Source organism: Oncorhynchus kisutch, linkage group LG4, assembly GCF_002021735.2.
Source record: "Oncorhynchus kisutch isolate 150728-3 linkage group LG4, Okis_V2, whole genome shotgun sequence".
NCBI classification, from domain to species: domain Eukaryota; kingdom Metazoa; phylum Chordata; class Actinopteri; order Salmoniformes; family Salmonidae; genus Oncorhynchus; species Oncorhynchus kisutch.
The window spans coordinates 33,891,360-33,907,244 of NC_034177.2; the positions used below are offsets into that span (position 1 = coordinate 33,891,360).

The following is a 15,885-nucleotide window of genomic DNA, read 5'->3' on the forward strand; positions in this document are numbered from 1 at the left end:
ATCAGTCACCAAAGGTATAGGATAAATGGCAGGATTTAATTTGTTGAGATATTTATATTGCAATATTCTGTTAGTAGAGACCTTGAAGTGTATGAATATGAAAATAAATAGTTAAAATGTAAAAAGGCTTAAAAATAAATGTGCTCAACCAGGCGATTGATATGTCAGTAGAAACGTATGTTGGACTAAGAATAGGGTGCATTTATTTTGGTGAAAATATGATTGAATTGGCAACATAAATAGGTTAAAGCACATTGTATGACCCATTGGGTCAATTAATCAATATTCAGACTTAAAGGGGCACTCCACTCAAACTATCTTTTAGATTCGTTTTTTTTTGTCTACCTGTTGACAATCGCAAAAGTTTTTAAGATATTGTATTTTCAAGAATCATAGTGTAAAAAAAATATATATATATATATCAGAAGTTCTTATTTGAGTTTTAGTAATAGGAATTTAAGGTTAAATATGTTTTAAACAAGAGTCAGTTAAAGGGTTTTAAGCAATCAACTATCTTGGTACAATGCTGGTCAATCTAGTCACTAGAATGTTTATAATACTGTGATAGAGAGACATATCTGCAACATTTATTAACTATATTTTCTTTACTTTTCCAATTGTACCAGCTACTGGACTCTTCATTTACCACACAGTCCCATAGGTGAAGTTCACCGGTTCTGTAACCCTACAGAGCTCTGTCAGTAACTTTAGACCTAGCCACCTGCATACTGTATATACAGTAGGATACTTCCAAATTAAGCAACTTGTTGTTCTTGAGGGCATATTGACTTTACATCTCTGCATGAGGCTGAGCTAAGTCTGTGAACTACTCCTGGCACTTGCACCGCACCTGTTTCTCCCCTCCCACTGGACCAAGAGGCTATCTTGTCCCTCTAGAAGTCAACAAATGACTTCAGGTGTCTGCATAAGGCCAGCCACCACAGTACACTACACACTATAACCCTGCACTTCATCATATAATATTGTCCACTGGACCAAGGAGCTAGTTGTCCTCCATAGGGTTCAACAATTGACTTCAGTTCTAAGGTTTAAACTGACTCTGTGAACAACCTCTACTACGGTACATACTATCCACTATGCCCACGGTGCCGGTGCCTCGTCCAGCCTACTCCCAGGCCAGAGAAAATCTGGTGAAGGCCATCCCACCCAAGATCATTTGCCTACTGGCCTGCGGAGGATGGGACTGCCGCTATGAAGGACCAGCCTGCTGGAGGCCCAGCCAACAAGCTGTACAGGGACTCTTCTCACACTGGTGAGGAGGGGGGAGAGAGAGGGAAGGAGGGAAAGAGATACAGAAGAGAAAGAGGTGGGGAGGGAGAGATCTGCATGGGATGGGAGTGATGATTGGAAGTTCTATATTCACTTCTGTTCTGTTCGCAGGGTGACAGATGACATTGTGGCCATGGCACGACCCTCCTCTCACCTCATCAAGAAATACAACATCATAGAGCAGTTCCAACGGTAAATAGTCATGTATATGTGCATGTCTGCATGTCTGCCAACGTGTGTTCGCGTGTCCACCCTCTTTCTCCTCTAACTGATCCGGTTCTCTCTGACCAGGCTGAACATCAAGTCCATCATCAACATGCAGTTGCCTGGGGAGCATGCTCACTGTGGCCCTCCACTGGAGCCAGACACTGGATTTACTTACTCCCCACAAACCTTTATGGAGAATAATAGTAAGACTATACTGTATTGATACCTAGAGTATATCTACAACACACACTTTACTTTAGGATTGTCTCTGTGGCCTTTCGTTAATGAAATATGTGTTCTTGTCTTTCCTTCTGTGTGTGTGTGTGTGTGTGTGTGCTTGTGGTGCAGTCTTCTTCTTCAACTTTGGCATGCCGGACTTCGGTGTGTCGTCTCTTGTGGGGATGATGGATGGAGTAAAGGTGTTAGCCTTCGCTGTGAAAGAAGGGAAGGTGGCGGTGCACTGTCACGCAGGCTTGGGGAGGACAGGTGTGTGTATATTTTTGGAGAATCCGGTTCTCAGTACATCAATTGTCTTCATTGTTCACTTAATTTAGAATATGCATTGACTGCAATCAGAAACATATTGTCCATAAACAATCCTGCAAAAATTGGCACACCTCCTGTCATTGTTGACAGGTGTCCTGATAGCCTGCTACCTGGTCTACACTCTGCGTGTGAGCCCCAGTGAGGCTGTCCACTACGTGCGTATCAAACGTCCCTGTTCCATCCAGACCCGGGACCAGATCAGCCTGGTGTTTGACTTTGCTCGTCTTCTGGGCCCTCAGCTGGCCCAGTTCCCTGACCTCAGCCTGCGCCACGGGGCCCAGTTCACCCTGCTGCAGTACCTGCACCGTCAGGCCCTCCTCCTCCATGGCCAGGAGGCCCGCACCCTCAGGCACACTCCCAAGGTATCTGTTTTGTATAATTATTTTGGCAACACCATCTTTCTTTTAGGTAATAAGTAATGTAGGGTAGAGTGGGGTAAGTTGTCATGTAGGGTAGAGTGGGGTAAGTTGTCAAGTAGGGTAGAGTGGGGTAAGTTTTTTAGTAGGGTAGAGTGGGGTAAGGTGTCATGTAGGGTAGAGTGGGGTAAGTTGTCATTTAGGGTAGAGTGGGGAAAGGTGTCATGTAGGGGAGTGTGGGGTAAGGTGTCATGTAGGGGAGTGTGGGGTAAGTTGTCATGTAGGGTAGAGTGGGGTAAGGTGTCATGTAAGGGAGAGTGGGGTAAGTTGAGCAAAACCTTGCTTCTAGAAAATCATATACAAAATGAATCATTTTACAAAATTGAGCAATAAGTCATCATTTCATGGAGTCTGTGAAGGAAGAAACCACATGGAAAAAGTGGAAAGCAAGTTGGGTAAAAAAAAAAAAAGGATTTTCACCAAGTCAAATTAATTCATTGTGTTAGAGCAGTGGTTCCCAAATGTTTTTTTTCATCCATTACCCCTTCAAACATTCAACCTCCAGCTGGGTCAGCACACTCTCAAATGTTTTTTTTTTTACCATCATTGTAAGCCTGCCAAACACACACACTATATGATACATTTATTATTAAACATAAGAATGAGTGTGAGTTTGTCACAACCTGGCTCGTGGGAAGTGACAAAGAACACAAATAATATAATAATAATCAATAATTTTGCTCTTTATTTAGCCATCTTAAAACCTTATTTGTTCATCAAAAATTGTGAATAACTCACCACAGATTAATGAGAAGGTTGTGCTTGAAAGGATGCACATAACTCTGCAATGTTGGGTTGTATTAGAGAGAGTCTCAGTTTTAAATAATTTTTCACACAGTCTGTGCCTGTATTTACTTTTCATGCTAGTGAGGGCTGAGAATCCACTCTCACATAGGTATGTGGTTGCAAAGGGCATCAGTGTCTTAACAGCACGATTTGCCAAGGCAGGATACTCTGAGCTCAGCCCTATCCAGATTAAATTCTGATTACATTTGTTTCTCACAGAACCGCTTGTTGCAATTTTGATGAGGCTCTCTTGTTCAGATATCGGTAAGTGGACTGGAGGCAGGGCATGAAAGGGATAATGAATCCAGTTGTTTGTGTCATCCGTTTTGAGAAAGTACCTGTGTAAATGCTCACCCAGCTCACTCGGGTGCTTCGCTATATCGCTATATATACATTTGACATTGTCCATAAGCCTGAGTTAATTTTCACACAAAAAATAATACAATGATGGAAAGACCTGTCTGTTGTTAATGCAGACAGGGAAGAGCTCCAACTTCTTAATCATAGCCTCAATTTTGTCCCGCACATTGAATATAGTTGGGGAGAGTCCCTGTAATCCTAGATTCAGATCATTCAGGAGAGAAAAAAACATCACCCAGATAAGCCAGTCGTGTGAGAAACTTATGCAAGCAGTCAGACAAGTGAAAATTATGGTCAGTAAAGAAAACTTTGTATCTCAATTTTTTTTTAAACATGTCAATACTTTCCCCCTTGATAACCAGCGCACTTCTGTATGTTGTAGAAGTGTTACATGGTCGCTGCCAATATCATTGCATAATGCAGAAAAAACACGAAAGTTGCTTTAACAAAGCTAACCATTTTCACTCTAGTGTCCAAAACATCTTTCAAGCGGTCAGGCATTCCCTTGGCAGCAAGAGCCTCTCGGTGGATGCTGCAGTGTACCCAAGTGGCGTCAGGAGCAACTGCTTGCATGCGCGTTACCACTCCACTATGTCTCCCTGTCATGGCTTTTGCTCCATCAGTACCGATACCAATACATCTTGACCACCAAAGTCCATTTGATGTCACAAAGCGGTCCAGTACTTTAAAATACCCTCTCCTGTTGTCCTGGTTTCCAGTGGTTTGTAGAAGAGGATGTCTTCATTAATTGACCCTCAATAAATGTAACAGACATGATGCTTGTATCTAAACCAAAGTATATAATTTTAAGATTGTTCTGTACAACTTTATCATCCAAAGTCTGCTGCTCTTGTGTTTTAAAATTGCATGTTTCAATTCTCTCTTCCATAGCAGGTGTTTTGATATCAAATATCCCTGCACTCACATTTAAAGTGGGACATGGTTGATTCTCTGCTTTGACATCACCTTTCTCTCCATGATTCTTACAGACACTTTCAATGCCCTTGTCATCCACATGCATGTCCTTTCTTTTTCACTTTCGATGGTCACTGTCATTAGGCACTGGCTGCTGGTGGGTGGGACATTACTGTTAGGAGCACTCCCACAGTCATCCATACTAGTGAGGTTTGACATGTGGGGACCTGCTCCACTGCTAGGGTCTGGGTTTCATGTAGAGTCAGATATGAGGTCCTAAACCTAGCATGAAATTACATAATTGTAGCTGTGTGGGTTTAATATAGTCAAAATGTTTGCCTTGGGGTGAGATGAGCCAATGGCAAATGTAAGTGTTTTCTTCCCAGGCATAATGCAAGGCATTATAGCTGGGATATGAGTTAACAACAAAGCTTGGCTTAAAGTAGTGTTTGTTGGGTGTAAAGCCTGTGCTAAAAGATGCTTAAAATTATTCAAAGCCAAAAAGCGTTTGTGATTGTGTTGAATATAAAGATTAAAAGGTAGTGTTCATATCTCATTCAGTACAGAAATGTGTAGGCGGCGTAATTTACCCTGTCAGGGTCTGGCTTTGGGTCCAACAGACAGATCACTCCCCATTCACTCTGCTCTCTCTCCATCTTCCACTCTCTCCAGTATCCCATGGGTTCCTGTATCTGTTGCTAAAAGCTATCTGTTATCATGATGATCATCATCTAGGTGGTGTACCTGTTGTGTGGCCGTCTTACTGCCCTGGCGTTGGGCCTGCCTGCCTCTCTGGAGGTGCATGCTGAGCTGGAGAGAAGGGCAGAACTGCGGGCCCTGGGCAGGGCTGTGAGGGAGACCCTGGTGGCCAAGCAGTACCTGCCCCTGCACCGTGAGGTCCATATGGGGTCCTGGGGAGGGTCAGGTTCTGTGTCCTCCTGGGACGAACCAGAGGGCTTTCTGGAGAGGAAGAGACAGGTACTTCTGGATAAACGCAGCTACAGTGACTCAGACCTCAGCAAGATCACTGTAAAACAGGTAAGGGTTAACATCAGGGTTAGACTGGGCATACACATCTTCTAAAATCTAATGTGAGCAACCCCTGGACGTGTGTGCTCACATTACAGGATGATTTCCTAGTTCACCCTGCCCCATGTTTCTCGGTTGTTGTAGGAAAAAAATACAGACATGCAAACAGCAAGCTACTTTATTAATGTGCACATTATTTTGTGAAGAAACATTAAAAAAAGAGATGGATGCGCAGAATATAGACCTGCAAATGGTTGGGCAGCTGTGGGCACTTTTTATTCTATAGAGGGAATTTGTAACGGCGTTCTTCGTTTGTTGAGAGAGAGGACCGAAATGCAGCGTGGTGGTTAATCATGATCTTTAATGAAAACAAATGACGGAACGATACATGAACTAACTAATAAATACAAAAACAACAAACGGAACGTGAAACCTAATTACAGCCTATCTGGTGAAACTACACAGAGACAGGAACAATCACCCACGAAAGACAAAGCGAACTCAGGCTACCTAAATACGGTTCCCAATCAGAGGCAACGAGAAGCACCTGACTCTGATCAAGAACCGCCTCAGGCAGCCAAGCCTAACTAGACACACCCCTAAACCTAGCAATCCCAAATCCTATAAAACCCCAATACGAAACACAACACGTAAACCCATGTCACACCCTGGCCTGACCAAAATATATAACGAAAACACAAAACACTAAGACCAAGGCGTGACAGAATTGGAGGTAATTTAATATTGAAAAGGCAGCTGTGTTCTCTCCTAAGCTCCACAAACCTGTCCATCATCTCAGTCAAATCAAATGAAATTGTGTTTGTCACACATACCAAACACACAGGTGTACAAGCCCTTAATAACCAAGAGAAAAATAAGAGTTAATTAAGTAAAAAATAGATAAGTAAAATAAATAAATAATAATAATAATAATTAAACAGCAGCAGTAAAATAACAACAACGAGGCGATATACAGGGGGTACAGGTACAGAGTCAATTTGCGGGGGCATAGGTTAGTCGAGGTAATTGAGGTAATATGTAGATATAGGTAGATTTAAAGTGACTATGCATAGATAATAAACATAGAGCAGCAGCAGAAAAAATTGAGGGGGGGTAGACAATGCAAATAGTCTGGGTAGCCATTCAATTACCTGTTCAGGAGTCTTATGGCTTGGGGGTAGAAGCTGTTAAGAAGCCTTTTGGACCTAGACTAGGTGCTCCGGTACCGCTTGCCATGAGGTAGAAGAGAGCACAGTCTATGACTAGGATGACTGGAGTCATCAGCAATTTTTAGGGCCTTCCTCTGATACCACCTGTTATAGAGGTCCTGGATGGCAGGAAGCTGGCCCCAGTGTGTACTGGGCCGTACGCACTACCCTCTGTTGTGCCTTGCGGTCAGAGGCTGAGCAGTTGCCATACCAGGCAGTGATGCAACCAGTCAGGATGCTCTCGATGTTGCAGCTGTAGAACTTTTTTAGGATCTGAGGACCCATGCCAAATCAGTTGTGCCCTCTTCACGACTGTCTTGGTGTGTTTGGACCATGATAGTTTGTTGGTGATGTGGACACCAAGGATCTTGAAGCTCTCAACGTGCTTCACTACAGCTCCGTTAATTAGAATGGGGGCGTGCTGGGTCCTCCTTTTCCTGTAGTCCACAATCATCTCCTTTGTCTTGATCACATTGATCACATTGAAGGAGAGGTTGTTATCCTGGCAACACATGGCCAGGTCTCCTCCCTATTGGCTGTCTCATCGTTGTCGGGCCTACCACTGTTGTGTCATCGGCAAACTTAATGATGGTGTTGGAATTGTGGCTATGCAGTCATGAGTGAACAGGGACGATATGTTGGGGCGGTATGCAAATTAAAGTGGGTCTAGGGTTTCTGGGATAATGGTGTTGATGTGAGCCATGACCAGCCTTTCAAAGCACTTCATAGCTACAGACGTGAGTGCTATGGGCCGGTAGTCATATAGGCAGGTTACCTTAGTGTTCTTGGGCAAGCGGAATATGGTGGTCTGCTTGAAACATGTTGGTACTACAGACTCAGCCAGGAACAGGTTGAAAATGTCAGTGAAGACACTTGCCAGTTGGTCAGCGCATGTTCGAAGTATATGTTCTGGTAATCCGTCTGGCCCTGTGGCCTTGTGAATGTTGACCTGTTTAAAGGTCTTACTCACATCAGCTATGGAGAGCGTGATCACACAGTCGTCCGGAACAGCTGATGTTCTCATGCATGGTTCAGTGTTGCTTGCCTCGAAGCGAGCATAGAAGTCATTTAGCTTGTCTGGTAGGCTTGTGTCACCCACTCAAACTATGTGAGTCCTGACGTACTGATCATAGCCCTGACGTACTGATCATAGCCCAAGTTCAAAGGATTTCAATACAATTTGTTTATGCAAAAGCGAATTTGTGGCTAAATTGAGTAGTGTATCCCCGGCATTACTGGTTACAGGTGGAACATTCTTGAACATTAGTTTAGAGAAATCTGCATTGGTACTGACAACATTCAGAGCCTTGATATTAACCACATTGCTTTATTTTCTTCCAGGATCTTGAGTTGGGCTCATACTGTACTGTACTAGATAGGAGTAAGCGAGACTGGTCTGGTTTAGAGCAGATTAGACCTGACGTGAGACCTATGAGTCCAGTCCTGCCCACCCCTACAGCTGGACTCTGTTCCAGTCCTGAGGACTCACAAAGACTCAACCTCCCAGCAGGCAGTGGGGCAACCAACGGTAACTGTTCTTCAAAGAGTTTAAAGTGCACTGCCAAGAGGGCGCCAGCGTTTCACAAATTCAACTCTTACATTGAGGTGAGTATCAGACTGTGTTACTGGGGGCATACTAGTAAAAGTGTCTCTTTTTTTACATAAAAAACATTTCTTAATACACTATTTCCTGTGCTCTGAAGGTACGTAAAAACCAGCGTAAGTCCGGACAGGCCTCAGTGGCTCGGGCAGTTGCCAAGGAGATGGCAGATCTAAACCCCCCTGGAGAGACAGTTCTACAGAGGACAGCACTGCTACAGGTAATAAACTGTTACAGCAAGTTTTCACAAGTTGAGGTGTAGTGTAGACTGTCTGGAAGTTACTAAGCTACATTGAAGCTTATTCTGCGGATCTCAAGATTTGGGCCCTCCTGAATTGACTTAAATGAAATGGAATTTACCATAACTATGATTACAACATATCGGAATGGGATACCTTAATCTGTCATGGGCTGCCTACCAGTAACCGGAATCCTGACTGCACTCTGTTTTGTCTGTGTTGACTGACAGGAGGAGCTGAACAGCAGTGAGTGTGCCTGGGCCCTACTGGTCACAGAGTCTGATCCGCACGTACTCAGCTGTCTATTGTGGACCTGGCTGGAGAAACTCAAGGTCAGAGGGCTCAGATAAAGATCTCTCTCCCTTTATACTCTCACTCTCTTACACTCTCCTGCTTTTTATACTCTCTTTTTATCTCTCTCCAGGAGCCTGTTCTGAGTGCAGATGACGTAGAGAGGTTGACCTCAGTATCTCAACACGTGAACCATCTCAGTGTGCTAACGAAGGTGAGACCCACCAGTCAGACCATTGATACACGTTTAATCGTGTCATGGCTTACTTCGGGGTCTTCAACCTCCTCAGCAACTATTGTGTATGTGTGTGTGTGCATGTTGTCCCAGCAGCCCCAGCGCCACACCATGTCCTGTTTGCTGGGTTGTGTGGGTCAGGTGACCAGTCTGTGTCCTCAGAGAGAGGAGGCCGTGCTACGACGCCTGATACAAGCACTCACCAGGGTGAGTCTGTGGGTGTGTGCGTGAGTATGTGGCAGTCATAGTTCAAATAGTCTAACTATTGTTCTCTGTTTTCAATAGCACCCTCAGGAGGAGATGGAGAGCTATAAAGTCCTGATGAGAATCCTCAAGTCCAGCAACAGACAAACACTCCATAACCATAACTCCCTCACACAGACCTCAGACTACACAAACACCTGCTCAAGAAGAGGCAACAATTGATTGATTGGTTGATGGGTTTATTGGTTGTACAAACTTAACTTCATAACCATTTGTATGAAGGGTCAAATATTTGTTCAATTTCTAGTGTTTTCTTTTCTATGACTAGGTGCAGTAAGCTCTTTACTGTTTTAGTGGTGCTTGGATGGGTGTAGATTCTATGAAGCATGGCCACGATCCTGATATTGGAGTACATTCTCTCCGCACATTACACAATACAAATATTTGTACCATTGACCTCATCCCGGCGTGTATTATTGTTCAAATCTTACATACAAACTGAACAACAATATAAATAAATGTGAAGTGTCATGAGCTGAAATAAAAGATCCTAGAAATGTTCCATATGCTTGTTTCTCTCAAATTCTGTGCACAAATCTGTTTACATTCCTGTTAGTGAGCATTTCCCCTTTGCCAAGATAATCCATCCACATGACAGGTGGCGTATCAAGAAGCTGATTAAATATCATGATCATTACACAGGTGCACCTTGTGCTGGGGACAACAAAAGGCCACCCTAAAATGTGCAGTTTTGTTACACAACACAATGCCACAGATGTCGAAGGGTTTTGAGGGAGAGTGCAATTGGCATGCTGACTGCAAGAATGTCCACCAGATCTTTTTTCAGAGAGTTGAATGTTCATTTCTCTACTATAAGCCGCCTCCAACGTTGTTTTAGAGAATTTGGCAGTACGTCCAACCAGACCTCACAACTGCAGACCATGTGTAACCATGCCAGCCCAGGACTTCCACATCCGGCCTCTTCATCTGCAGGATCGTCTGAGACCAGCCACCCGGACAGCTGATAAAACTGTGGGTTTGCACAACTGAAGAATTTCTGCACAAACTGTCAGAAATGGTCTCAGGGAAGCTCATCTGCATGCTTGTTGTCCAGGGTCTTGACCTGACTGCAGTTCGGCATCATAATTGACTTCAGTGGGCAAACGCTCAGCTTCAATGGCCACTGGCACGCTGGACAAGTGTGCTCTTCATGGAAGAATTTGTATGGCTTCGTGTGGGCGAGTGGTTTGCTGATGTCAACATTGTGAACAGAGTGCTCCATTGTGCAGTAGGGGTTATGGTGTGGGCATGCATAAGCTACGGAAAATGAAAACAATTGCATTTTCCCAATGGCAATTTGAATGCAGAGATACTTTGACGAGATCCTGAGGCCCATTGTCATTCCATTCATCCACCGCCATCGTCTTATGTTTTAGCATGATTATGCACGGCCCCATGTCGCAAGGATCTGTACACAATTCCTGGAAGCTGAAAATGTCCCAGTTCTCCCATGTCATGCATACTCACCAGACATGTCAACTATTGAGCATGTTTAGGATGCTCTGGATCGACGTGTATGACAGCGTGTTCCAGTTCCCGCCAATATCCAGCAACTTCGCACAGCCATTGGAGAAGAGTGGGACAACATCCCACAGGCCACAATCAACAGCCTGATCAACTCTATGCGAAGGAGATGTATCGCACTGCATGAGGTAAATGGTGGTCACACCAGATATTGTGGGTGGTTTTCTGATCCACGCCCCTACCTTCTTTTTTTAAAGGTATCTGTGACCAACAGATACATATCTGTATTCCTGTGAAATCCATCGATTAAGGCCTAATGCATTTATTTAAATTGATTGATTTCCTTACATGAACAATAACTCAATAAAATCTTTGAAGTTGTTGCATGTTATGTATTGTCACGATGGTATGAAGAGATTCGGGAGACAGGCGCAGGAATGCATAATAGTATTATTACGGCGTGCTGTGTAAAGGCACAGGGACAAAGACCAAACAAACACATAACAAAAACACAGGGTTGAAACCCAAACAAAAGAGTGAGGAGTACCTCGAATAAATAACACTAGCACACAATGATTATCACACGCACCAACGGACATTGGAACAATAAATCGGCAGCACCATGGTGAACAAAGGGTCCATATATACAAATACAATCAGTGGGAATAGGGGCCAGATGAGTGCAATGGAAGTTCTAAAGGGATCCGTGACAGTAACCCCCCCCCCCCCCCCCCCCCCCCCCCCCCCCCCCCCCATTTATTTGAGGTACTCCTCGCGCTTTGATTTGGGTTTCAACCCTGTGCTTTTCTTACGTGTTTGTTTGGTCGTAATTTCATGCCGTAATTTGGGGCTTAATAAAAAAAAACTTTTACGCATTCCTGCGCCTGTCTCCCGAATCTCTTCATGTCAACAGGACACATACTTTTGTTTAGTGTAGTTATTTTTTACTAGATAGTCGGTGGAGGGAGCAATACCTCACCTTTCAAAGTACAAAGCTGTATGTTTCTCTTGTGATAACATACTGTATCACTCGATGGCACTATAACCTAACCATGAACTACAGACATGGAAACCTGTTATTTGATGGACCATATTTTTTATAAAACAAACAATATACATAGAACGAGTACATTCTTAATTTGTATCAGTTCAGTATGGTAATGACTGAGTAAGCCACTTATTATGGCACTTCAACATGATATACCCTCTCCCACCTGTGCTACTACTTACTTACTCACTCCTCTTCATCCCCAAGGTCACAATAAGCTCCCTCAACATCTTCCTTTGTTACTATGGGTGCATCATCCCAATAGTCTAAACTGGCTTCCTCTTCTTGTCTCCTTCCCTTCATCTACACACATTGCTTTCACCTATCCTGTCTTTTTACAGTTCAATGTACTTGTGCATGTAAAACCTGACACTAGTAAAGATGGAGGAGTGAAGATGAGGAGAGTGAGCTACTTTAGACTTTTGAGATCCAGCTGCCGACCACTCAACAACACTACAAGTCCTGATCAGAGGCAGTTCTATGTCTCTCAGTTCTAAAACTTCAAAGCAATTAATCTATTATTTAGCAGTAAAGGTGTTGTTACAACAGAAACCATTTGTTTCGGGTTAATGCCCAAGGTTTATGAGTTCTACGATGCACCAGGCACATACTGTAAGTAACATCTTCCAAATTTGTCAAAAACACAGAATAGAACATACTGTGATGGAGAGTGGGGTAAATTGAGCCAAATGGGCATTTTGAGCCACCCTTGTTTTTAGGAAACCATACACAAAATGTATAATTTCACCAAATATTTCGGATGAGGTCATAATTTCATGGAGTCTGTAAAGGAAGAAACCACATGGAAAAAGTGGTAAGCAAGTTAGGTCTAAAACACTGATTTTCACCAAGTCAAAATGATTTATTGTGTTAGAGGTTTCATGATGCTTGTATCGAAGAAAGAAAGATACACGAGACAGCAAAGAAACTCTATCATATGGTTCAAGTTTCAGTTCAACCCACAGAACACTTAGAGCAAAACTGCATCTTGATACTCTTTTTCCTTTCCATCATCCATCTATCTGAAATTACAGAATGGGTTGGATGACGGAAGGTAAGTGGATGCTACACACCAGGACTGTTTTGCTAGCACAGACTGGAATATGTTACAGGATTCATTAAAAAAATACATTTAACCTTTATTTAACTAGGCAAGTCTGTGATTCATCCAATGGCATTGAGGAGTATACCACCTCAGTCACCGGCTTCATCAATAAGTGCATCGATGGCGACGTCACCACAGTGACTGTACGTACATTTCCCAACCAGAAGCCATGGATAACAGGTAACATCTTCACCGAGCTAAAGGCTAGAGCTACCGCTTTCAAGGAGCGGGACACTAAGCCGGGTGGTTTTAAGAAATCCCGCTATGCCCTCAGACAAACCATTAAACAGGCAAAAGTCAATACAGGACTAAGATTGAATCCTACAACTGCTCTGACGCTCGTCGGATGTGGCAGGGCTTGAAAAATATTACAGACTACAAAGGGAAACCCTGCCACGAGCTGCACAGTGACGCAAGTCTACCAGATGAGCTGAATACCTTTTATGCTCACTACAAGGCGAGCAACACTGAAGCATGCATGAGAACAACAGCTGTTCAGGACGACTGTGTGATCACTCTCTCCGTAGCCGATGTGAGCAAGACCTTTAAACAGGTCAACATTCATGAGGCCGCGGGGCCAGACGGATTGCCAGGATGTGTACTCAAAGCATGCGCAGACCAACTGGAAAGTGTCTTCACTGACATTTTCAACCTCTCCCGGACCAAGTCTGTAATACCTTCATGTTTCAAGCAGACCACCATAATCCCTGTGCCCAAGAAAGCATTGGTAACCTGCCTATATGATTAATGTCCCGTAGCACTCACGTCGGTATTAATGAAGCGCTTCGAAAGGCTGGTCATGACATAAACACCATCATGCCGGAAACCATAGACCCACTCCAATGCGCATACCGCCCCAACAGATCTATAGATGAGGCAATCTCATCCACACTCCACACTGCCCTTTCCCACCTGGACAAAAGGAACACAAGCTTAGCGTTCAACACCATATTGCACACAAAGCTCATCACTAAGCTAAGGACCCTGGGACTAAACACCTACCTCTGCAACTGGATTGGCAACAACACATCTGCCACTCTGATCCTCAAAACTGGGGCCCCTCAGGGGTGTGCATTTAGATCCCTCCTGTTCTCCCTGTTCACCCACGACTGAGTAGCCAAGAACAACTTTGCTGACGACACAATAGTGGTAGGCCTGATCACCGACAACGATGAGTCAGCCTATAGGGACGTCAGAGACCTGGCATTGTGGTGCCAGGCAAACAACCTCTCCCTCAATGTGAGCAAGACAACGGAGCTGATCCTGGACTATAGGAAAAGGAAGGCTGCACAGGCCCCCATTACCATCGACAGGGCTGAAGTGGAGTGGGTCAAGAGTTTCAAGTTCCTTGGTGTCCACATCACCAACGAGCTAACATGGTCCAAACACACCAAGACAGTTGTGAAGAGGGCACGACAAAACCCTTTTCCCCTCAGGAGAATGAAACAATTTGGCATGGGTCCCCAGATCTTCAAAAGGTTCTACAGCTGCACCATCGAGAGCATCCTGACCGGTTGCATCACCGCCTGATATGGCAACTGCTCGGCATCTTACCATAAGGCGCAACAGAGGGTAGTGCGTACAGCCCAGTACATTACTGGGGCCAAGCTTCCTGAAATCCACGACATATATACTACATTTTCAAAGACTCCAGTCACCCTAGTCATGGACTCTTCTCTCTGCTACCGCAGGGCAAGCGGTACCGGAGCGCCAAGTCTAAGATGAAAAGGCTACTTAACAGCTTCTACCCCGAAGCCATAAGACTGCTGAATAATTTATCAAATGGCCACCCGGACTATTTACATTGATCCCCACCCCTTTTTGTTTTTACACTGCTGCTGCTTGCTGTTTATTATCTATGCATAGTCACTTTACGAATTACCTCGACTAACCTGTACCCCTGCACATTGACTTTGTACCGGTACCCCCTGTATATAGCCTCGTTATTGTTATGTATTTGTCTTGTGTTACTTGTTTTATAATTTGAGTTAGTTTATTTAGTAAATATATTCTTAACTCTATTTCTTGAACTGCATTGCTGGTTAAGGGCTTGTAAGTAAGTAAGCATTTCACGGTAAGGTCTACCTGTTGTATTTGGAAAATAACATTTGATTTGATAAGAGTACACTATAACGTACTGTCCTCTCCCAATACCTAATTATTTCAGATTCTTATTCTTACTATGTACACTACCGGTCAACAGTTTTAGAACACCTACTCATTCAAAGGTTTTTCTTTATTTGAACTTTTTTCTACATTGTGGAATAATAGTGAAGACATCAACATTATGGAATCATGTAGCAAACAAAAAAGTGTTAAACAAATCAAAATATATTTTATATTTGAGATTCTTCAAATAGCCACCCTTTGCCTTGATGACAGCTTTGCACACTCTTGGCATTCTCTCAACTAGCTTCACCTGGAATGCTTTTCTAACAGTCTTGAAGTAGTTCCCACTTATGTTGAGCACTTTTCGGCTGCTTTTCCTTCACTCTGCGGTCCGACTCATCCCAAACCATCTCATTTGGGTTGAGGTCAGGTGATTGTGGATGCAAGGTCATCTGATGCACTCTATCACTCTCCTTCTTGGTAAAATAGCCCTTACACAGCCTGGAGGTGTGTTGGTCATTGTCCTGTTGAAAAACAAACGATAGTCCCACTAAGCCCAAACCAGATGGAATGGCCTATCACTGCAGAATGCTGTGGTAGCCATGCTGGTTAAGTGTGCCTTGAAATCTAAATAAATCACATCCAGTGTCAGCAGCAAAGCATCCCCACACCATAACACCTCCTCCTCCATGCTTTACGGTGGGAAATACACATGCGGAGATCATCCGTTCATCCACACCACGTCTCACACAGACACGGTGATTGGAACCAAA

General features: G+C 43.8%; 1 protein-coding gene across 2 annotated transcripts; it reads left to right on the plus strand.

The window, feature by feature from the left end:
* The first annotated feature begins 626 nt into the window (after nt 1-626).
* On the plus strand, nt 627-9,890 carry LOC109888863 (protein tyrosine phosphatase domain-containing protein 1). Of its 2 annotated transcripts, XM_031822870.1 has the most exons (12): nt 627-1,273; nt 1,402-1,482; nt 1,582-1,700; nt 1,846-1,983; nt 2,134-2,405; nt 5,256-5,558; nt 8,099-8,362; nt 8,461-8,577; nt 8,827-8,928; nt 9,021-9,101; nt 9,219-9,329; nt 9,408-9,890. In XM_031822870.1, the coding sequence occupies exons 1-12, from the start codon at nt 1,098-1,100 to the stop codon at nt 9,546-9,548; spliced, it is 1,905 nt and encodes a 634-aa protein (XP_031678730.1). In that variant the 5' UTR covers nt 627-1,097; the 3' UTR covers nt 9,549-9,890. The 2 variants fall into 2 exon arrangements, with proteins under 2 accessions (XP_031678730.1, XP_031678729.1); XM_031822869.1 differs by having other exon boundaries at nt 9,021-9,329; nt 9,408-9,888.
* The last annotated feature ends 5,995 nt before the right edge of the window (nt 9,891-15,885 follow it).